Genomic DNA, 9,742 nt, shown 5'->3' on the forward strand with positions numbered 1-9,742 from the left:
CCTCTCCCCACACCTCCTCTCCCCACACCTCCTCTTCCCGCACCTCCTCTCCCCGCACCTCCTCTCCCCGCTCTTCCTCTCCCCACACCTCCTCTCCCTGCACCTCCTCTCCCCGCTCTTCCTCTCCCCACACCTCCTCTCCCCACACCTCCTCTCCCCACACCTCCGGCATTATAATTGTTGTCTTCCAATTCTTTCTCAATTTCAATGTAATAAGTGTCTTGACACTGAAGCGCCGTCACTTCCATACATGTGCGGGTTGGGTTACTTGTGTTCAGTCACGCTATTGTGACTTGCGCTCTGCACGACTCATGAACTCGCACACAAAACCCCATGCATGAGTATGCAGCACAGTCATGGATCCCCCAACATAAGAAATGGGGCCCCAGCCAGGATTTTCCTTAATTTTACTATTTTTATTAATACCACAATAAAACCTAGATTTCTATCTATATTTTGAACTTAATATAAACTTTATTGGACAACTAAGTTTTTAAAGTTCCAAGTCGCCAACGAGAGAGAAAAAAAAAATAATTCTGGTTAATTTCCAGCAAGTGTTTCGTCTCAGATTTTTGTCATGGCGTTAAGACACAAACCACCGTCGTCGCCGGCAGTACAAGTCATTGGGAAATGATGATACATTTCTGGGGAGGAAATTGAAATATCAAAATTCCTTTTTTAGCATTTCCTTAAACATCTCCATTAATACTAAACCTGTTGATACACAAATTAACAGGCTATACAGAGTTAATAATATTATTTATTTTTTCACATTTGCTGTGATTTTATTATGTATATATATATATATATATATATATATATATATATATATATATATATATATATATATATATATATATATATATATATATATATATATATAATTTGGTAGCAGTCTTTCCTGTAAACATATATTATTAAATATGACCGAAAAAGTAAGATTAATAATTCTAACACGAATTTTCTCAATCTTTCGTACATTTCTTTTCACTGTTGGAGGTAATTCAAAAATCAATTCTCCAAAATTCATTTTTATTTCTAGTCTGACGCGACACTTGAGCGCGTTTCGTAAAACTTATTACATTTTCAAAGACTTTAGTTAACATATACACAACTGAATAGAACTTACTGAATAGAATAGAACATCTCCGATTTTGTTTATATCTACATTTGAGTGAGGTGGATGGGGTGAGGTGGTATTTAATAAGGTATTAATTTCATCAACACAAGCCAGAACATGAAACAATGGGTATTGAATAGAAGTGATTGTAGAAAGCCTATTGGTCCATATTTCTTGATGCTTCTATATTGGAGCGGAGTCTTGAGGTGGGTAGAATATAGTTGTGCATTAATTGGCTGTTGATTGCTGGTGTTGACTTCTTGATGTGTAATGCCTCGCAAACGTCAAGAAGTCAACACCAGCAATCAACAGCCAATTAATGCACAACTATATTCTACCCACCTCAAGACTCCGCTCCAATATAGAAGCATCAAGAAATATGGACCAATAGGCTTTCTACAATCACTTCTATTCAATACCCATTGTTTCATGTTCTGGCTTGTGTTGATGAAATTAATACCTTATTAAATACCACCTCACCCCATCCACCTCACTCAAATGTAGATATAAACAAAATCGGAGATGTTCTATTCTATTCAATAAGTTCTATTCAGTTGTGAATATGTTAACTAAAGTCTTTGAAAATGTAATAAGTTTTACGAAACGCGCTCAAGTGTCGCGTCAGACTAGAAATAAAAATGAATTTTGGAGAATTGATTTTTGAATTACCTCCAACAGTGAAAAGAAATGTACGAAAGATTGAGAAAATTCGTGTTAGAATTATTAATCTTACTTTTTCGGTCATATTTAATAACATATATATATATTATATATATATATATATATATATATATATATATATATATATATATATATATATATATATTATATATATATATATATATATATATATATTATATATATATATATATATATATATATATAACTGAAAACTCACACCCCAGAAGTGACTCGAACCCATACTCCCACAACTGGTATGTACAGGGACGCCTTAATCCGCTTGACCATCACGACCGGACAAAAGGAAGTGATAGCCGAGGCTATATGAACCACTTCCCCGCCGGCACTCGGATGGTAATCTTGGGCATAGCATTTTATCAAATCACCTCATTCTTTGGGGCATTCTTTTGAGTTTTCAGTTGTATATAGTCCTGGGGACCATTCAGGCTTGTTTGCATTTGTGTTCCTCACGTGTGCCCCAAAGAATGAGGTGATTTGATAAAATGCTATGCCCAAGATTACCATCCGAGTGCCGGCGGGGAAGTGGTTCATATAGCCTCGGCTATCACTTCCTTTTGTCCGGTCGTGATGGTCAAGCGGATTAAGGCGTCCCTGTACATACCAGTTGTGGGAGTATGGGTTCGAGTCACTTCTGGGGTGTGAGTTTTCAGTTGTATATAGTCCTGGGGACCATTCAGGCTTGTTTGCATTTGTGTTCCTCACGTGTGCCCCAAAGAATGAGGTGATTTGATAAAATGCTATGCCCAAGATTACCATCCGAGTGCCGGCGGGGAAGTGGTTCATATAGCCTCGGCTATCACTTCCTTTTGTCCGGTCGTGATGGTCAAGCGGATTAAGGCGTCCCTGTACATACCAGTTGTGGGAGTATGGGTTCGAGTCACTTCTGGGGTGTGAGTTTTCAGTTGTATATAGTCCTGGGGACCATTCAGGCTTGTTTGCATATATATATATATATATATATATATATATATATAAGGAGAAAGCCCTATAGCCCTATATATATATATATATATATATATATATATATATATATATATATATATAAGGAGAAAGCCCGCCTCAGAGCAGTGCGTGCCCCCCATGCAGGAGACTTCCTCCTGGCAGTACCCATGTCAGCAATGGGCACGCGCCTAGATCCAGAATCCCTTCGTGTAGCAGTAGCCCTCCGCCTTGGTGCCCCAATTCACACTGAATACAAGTGTATTTGCAACAGGGTGGAAGCAGACCAATACGGACTGCATGGGTTGCATTGCGGAAGCACAAAGGGCTGGCATGCAAGACACAACGAGGTCAATGACATCATCAAGAGAAGCCTCGTCTCAGCTGGGTGCCCAGCGGAGAGAGAACCTCGCATCCTAGGGGTCCAAAACCCGGATTTCCCCGCACTTCGCCCTGATGGCATCACCATATACCCATGGAAGGAGGGTAGACAGTTGGTGTGGGACTACACATGTGTATCCACCCTGGCTGACACCTATGTACACTTCGGAGCTGATCAAGCAGGTGGGGCGGCCAACCACAGGGAAACAGCAAAATCACTCAAGTACAGGCGACTGGAAGGTCAATACCTCTTTGTTCCCATAGCGTCTGAGACGCATGGCCCCTGGGGCAAGGGTGCCTTGGGATTTCTCAAGGAATTGGGTTCCAGGCTCATTGACGTCACCAGAGACCCAAGGGCTTCCAGTTTTTTATTTCAGCGTCTCAGTGTGGCGATCCAGAGGGGAAATGCTTGCTGCGTCCTCGGTTCCTGTCCAGAAGCGGAGGAGCTTCAAGAGATCCATAACCTTTAGGCATTTGTCTTGTATGTTTTGTAACCTTTAAATACACAATAAAGGAAAAAAAAAAAAGGGAAGGGGGTGGTAGGAGAAAAGCACACAGAAACTGTATTGGAGGGGACCTACATTCCCTCCAATGCGTTATGTGTGGTTTCCTCCGAGGCTATGGGTCCCCCTTCTTCCAGCCAGAGGTGGTACTCCCTTCCCTATATATATATATATATATATATATATATATATATATATATATATATATATATATATATATATATATATACACACACACACCTCCTGCTGGTAGAACACCTACAAAAGACCAGTCTGCAAAACACTTAAGACAATTATAAGGAAAGGCCCCGCGTGTCTGACGCTGAGAACGATCGTTAGCGGCGAACGAGGCAGTTTAGTGGTCCTCGTAAACTTAATTCAGGAGGTCCGTTGTGGGTTTGTCTTTTGTGCTCCCTTAATTTTAATGACGGGTTAAGTCTATTATATTTCCCAGCGACGCGGAGCCCTCTGACGGCAACCAACAAGTACTAAAACTGAGGCAAAAACGCAAAGTACCGTTCATAAATGGCCTCCTCACAGAGGCTACTGCAACAGAGGCTACTGCAACAGAGGTTACTACAACAGAGGCTACTGCAACAGAGGCTAATGCAACAGAGGCTACTGCAACAGAGGCCACTGCAACAGAGGCCACTGCAACAGAGGCCACTGCAACAGAGGCTACTGCAACAGAGGCCACTGCAACAGAGGCCACTGCAACAGAGGCTACTGCAACAGAGGCCACTGCAACAGAGGCCACTGCAACAGAGGCTACTGCAACAGAGGCCACTGCAACAGAGGCCACTGCAACAGAGGCCACTGCAACAGAGGCCACTGCAACAGAGGCCACTGCAACAGAGGCCACTGCAACAGAGGCTACTGCAACCGAGGCTACTGCAACAGAGGCCACTGCAACAGAGGCCACTGCAACAGAGGCTACTGCAACAGAGGCTACTGTAACAGAGGCTACTGCAACAGAGGCCACTGCAACAGAGGCTAATGCAGCTGGGACCGAAAATATTCTAGATCTGATCTTCAGAATCAATGAAGAAATAATCAGGAACATTTCGATCTCAGATACCACATACTCAGACCACAAGCTCCCTCAAGTACAAACTAACATCAACACTCGTAATAGATCTAAAAGAACGATCATCGAGAGGCGTTATTCAATAAATTCAATTTTAATAATAAAAGGCTAGACTGAGAAAAAATAAACATGGAACTTACTAACATTCAATGGGGTACTGTTCTAAGCCATTAAAATCCCATCCAGGTATTAGAACTACTGACCTCTGAAAGTCTTTCTGAAACATGTTCCTTTGCGGAAAGCCAGAAACCCTGGAAACACAAATCGTAACTGTCTCTATTTTCCGCTTGTTACTACTTGTAATAAAGTTGTTACATCTTGGCTTAACGTGTTTATGACGTATTAGAACGTTGTTACAACTTGCTATATTGGTTGTTATAACTGGTTTGGTGTTAAAACTTGTTCGTACGTTGTACCAACGTCGTAGTTTCGCTGTGTATTTGCTGGGAAGAGATCAAGCGTAGAAAAAGAACCCAGACGGCACTACACAAGAAGGAAAAATAACGGAAATGCTTAAGGAGACACGATTATCCTAGCAAAGAAAGAATAATTTATACAGGGAGACTGAAAAAATAAAACAGATTGAAGCATTCATATCTAATCGAAGAAATGCAATTAGAACAGAAAGCCATACAAGAGATAAAGAAAAATCCTAAATATTTCTTCACAAATGCAAAATCCAAATAAAAAAAACTTCTACCAGCTGGACCTAATCTTACAGGCCAAGGTTCATACTCAGGACAAAGAAATTGTTGAAATTCTTAAAAAAAACATTATGATGACATGTTCAGCACCTTAATAAACAACATGAAAGTGGAAGATCCGGACAGTTTCTTTATGCATGATATCCAAACCCCCCAAAATATAACTGATATCAACATGAACTCTGCAGATTTTGAAAGATAAATTTATAACATGCCCATGCACTCAGCTCCGGGTCCAGACTCATGGAATTCAATAGTTATTAAGAAATGCAAAGTGCCAGTAGCACAAGCACTCAGAATAGTTTGGAGAAAAAACTTGGTCACTGAGGAAATACCAGAAGCAGATATTGCTCCTCTACACATAGGAAGGTGTAAAGCACTAGCTAAGAATTATTTTTCAGTTGCGCTAACGTCCCACATAATAACAAAAAAATGCGAGAGTGATCAGGAGTCAGATTTCAGGATTTCTGGACACCTATGACCTCCACAACCCAGGCCATCATGGATTTAAAGTGGGAAGATCAAGTCTTCCGCCGCTACTCGTCCGCTATGACAAAATCACTGATGGATTAGAAGAAAAACAGAATGGAGATACGTATACGCGGAGTTTGCAAAGGCATTTGATAAATGTGACCATGGAGTGATAGCCCACACAATTAAGTCATTAGGAATAACAGGTAAAGTAGAGCGATGGATATTAATTTTTTTATCAAACAGAACGTGAAGAGTTCTGTTTGACAAAGTCAATCAAATCAAATCTGGCCCAAACACAGTTAAAAGCTCTGTGCTTCAGGGCACAGTCCTTGCACCACTGCTGTTCCTTATTCTCATATCAGATATAGACACAAATACAAGTCACAACTTCGTGTCATCTTTTCCAGATGACACAAAAATCAGCATGAAAATTATTTCTGAAGAAAACATTGAATAACTAAAAACTAATATTAATAAAGTTTTATTTACCATAACAGTTCATTTACTCAATATTCTGATACATTCAATTATAACAAATTACCTAGTCACACCTGTGATGTAAATTTGATTAGGATACGGCGATATTAAGCGCACTTACTTATAATTATTGTTAATCACACTGATACCACGAAGAATGAAATGTCATAAAACATCAAGAATCACAAGAAACTTTTATTATTATTATTATTATTTTCTACCACAGACGTGGCCAGACATTTACAATGCTAATCAGCATATATACATTTTCTTCTGTCCTCCATGGACAGGGTTAGAGATGTGTTAAACATATAGTTCAAGGGTTTATTGAACAACCACAGAAGGTGATTCTGTGCTTTTAAAATGCTAAGCTAACCTACATACGTAAATACATAGATACACAGATTTACGTATGCCCTACATAAAGTGTTCGATGTGTCTTTTACATAGTGTCATTAATGTGCATTTACAAAGATGAAATGTAATTCTGATCAGCTTCCATATATACTTTATACACATACATATACATACACACACACACATTCATTCACATACATTTGTGTCTTTTACTCTGACAGGGTGAGATAGCTGATAGAGAAACTAGTGTGCAATTAAGCATTTAATCACTGAAGGTGATTAAGGTGCTTTTACAAGCTCAGGTTATATAGTTACATCACATACATACGTTGTATAATTGATACATTACATGGTCAATCTTGGATACAAGTCCAATATATCATCAAGTGTTCCCGTACTCATATAGTAACTACAGAGTTCAGCATACCTTAGCCCAGGAGGGCGAAAGTCAGTCAATATGGGACATTCTACAATATAATGCTCAAGAGAGTGCATGTTTTCTCTTTCACAAAGGTGACACATTGTGTATTCGACATTTGGGTTTTGAGAAAGTTGCCAGATACGACTATATCCCAGGCGTATTCTGGCCACTATAACATCACATTGCCGGGTTCTTGTTCTATTAGTCCCATATGTGAATGTCTCCTCACGATATCTATCATAATATTTAATGCTACAACTTTCAGGTTTTTGTGAATTTGTTAGGTCGGTGAGATTTTCATTAGATATTTGTTTAAGTATTCTCTTTGTCACTGCTAATGAAACACCCATATCAATTTCTACCACTGGTTTTCTACAGGCTGTCTTAGCAAGCATATCAACAGTGTCATGCCTTGAGATGCCAACATGTGATGGAAACCATAGGAATTTAATCTTACATTGAATAAGATTCCAAGCAGTAATTACAGTTAATTACTGTAAGATTACAGTATTCTTACTGTAAACACAATAATGAGGGTGAGGTTGCTGCAGTAGCCTAGTCGAGGTGAGGCTCGTTCAGATGCTGAACCTGGCGGTTTGTGATCCATGAGAGGCTTAGTGTGATTGGCTGGTCTCTGTGATTGTATGGACTGATTAGCCTCTGCTCAGATGATTCTCGGTACTCGTCGTAATATTCACAAATGTTAACGATTCGAATTTAGATCAAGCATATTACCCTCCATCTAAATGCCGAGGCAAGTCTCACCAAAAGGTAACTAATCAAGAGAGTAATTATCAAAATTTTAGCACCAATTATTCACCAATCAAGTGAATAAATCAACACGGGTTTCAACTAATAAGTGAGAGTCGTAAGTCCGTGGTGAAGATCGCAACAGAAGCTCGTCACATCGTAGACAAGTTACGATGACGTAGTCACAGCTCGACACATCGTAGACAAGTTACGATGACACAGTCTTGGCTCGACACATCGTAGACAAGTTACAATGACACAATCTCGGGAATCAGTCGCCCTCATGCACAAAATGACCTCAGACTTCCAATTTTTTTGCTATAAATTAATATATAAAAATGTCATTGTGTTAATAACAAAGTTTTGCATTTTTTTTTTAAGATGGCGCCAAGCTACGGTACGACGCCAGATGCTACAAGGAGGCAAGCGACCACACGCATCCTCGTGCTTGAGAACATAACTGAGCTAATGGGACACACCAAGAAACACGCTGCGGAAGATGAGACACAACAGTTTGTTGGGCGATGTTTCTGGGTGTAGCCCAGAAAGGGAGGGCGGGAACTGGGAGGGAAGACAACAGAGAGGGAGGGAACTGGGAGGGTAGACAACAGAGAGGGAGGGTAGACAAGAAGACAACAGAGGGCGGGGTAGAGAAGCAACAGAGAGCACCAAACAGGTTAAGTACAGAGACTCAGGACTACAAGAGAGATGCACCAGTCAAAGATGAACGCACCAGATGAAGGATGCTGAATGACAATTTGAAAATCAACATCGCTCTGCAAGCTAAGGACCAACACAAGCCGTGTTAAAAGCTCTATGGGAACAACACCAGTAAAAAGACCATGTGTTAGGGTTAAAGAGATAGGGGGAAACGTCTCAGTCTCATGGAAAATGACAAGGAGGTGTGTGAGGAACTCATCAAAAGACTTCAGGTTTTCTAAAGGAACCCTATGTGGAGACCATAGCTGAGTGATGAAAGGTCAGGGGACACACTGGATTACACACTAGACACTTTGGTAGAGATTAAAAAACACCTGAGGGGACTAGATACAACAAAATTAAAGGAGCCAGATTTAATGAAAAAACGATGAAAAAACGATTCTTCGCGGCAGGGGATCGTATTCCAGGGACCATAGGATTAAGGACTTGCCCGAAACGCTACGCGTACTAGTGGTTGTACAAGAATGTAACAACTCTTGTATATATCTCAAAAAAAAAAAAAAAAAAAAAAAAAAAAAAAAAAAAATAATACCACCCTGGCTGCTCCGGGAGGCTGCAGTCGTGCTGGTCACTGAGGCTTTCAATAAAACATTCGAAACGGGAAATCTTCCAGAATTTAAGAATAGGGACAAATCCACAAGGGCCGTGACGAGGATTCGAACCTGCGTCCGGGAGCATCCCAGACACTGCTCCCGGACGCAGGTTCGAATCCTCGTCACGGCCCTTGTGGATTTGTTCATTTGATGCGTCACGTTAGTGTGATCTGTATGTGTACTTTAGAATAAGGGTAAATGTGGTCCCAATACTCAAGAAAGGTGACAGACAGGAGACACTAGATCACACACTAGTGTCACTGACAAGTGTTCCGTGTAAAGTGCCGCAGGAAGTAACCAGGGGGCCAGATTCACGAAGCAGTTACGCAAGTACTTACGAACGTGTACATCTTTCCTCAATCTTTGATGTCTTTGGTTACATTTATTAAACAGTTTACAGGCATGAAAACTTGCCAATCAACTGTTGTTATTGTTATAAACAGCCTCCTGGTGCTTCCGAGCTCAGTAACTGTTTAATAATTGTAAACATAGCCGCCAAAGATTGAGAAAAGAT

General features: G+C 40.4%; 1 protein-coding gene across 1 annotated transcript; it reads left to right on the forward strand.

The window, feature by feature from the left end:
- The first annotated feature begins 333 nt into the window (after window positions 1-333).
- Window positions 334-6,367, forward strand: LOC138354464 (P-selectin glycoprotein ligand 1-like). Its single transcript, XM_069308662.1, has 3 exons — window positions 334-341; window positions 4,100-4,751; window positions 6,230-6,367. Exons 1-3 carry the CDS (start codon window positions 334-336, stop codon window positions 6,365-6,367), a joined length of 798 nt encoding a protein of 265 aa, XP_069164763.1.
- The last annotated feature ends 3,375 nt before the right edge of the window (window positions 6,368-9,742 follow it).

The sequence above is a fragment of the Procambarus clarkii genome, chromosome 63, assembly GCF_040958095.1.
Source record: "Procambarus clarkii isolate CNS0578487 chromosome 63, FALCON_Pclarkii_2.0, whole genome shotgun sequence".
Taxonomy (NCBI): Eukaryota; Metazoa; Arthropoda; class Malacostraca; order Decapoda; family Cambaridae; genus Procambarus; species Procambarus clarkii.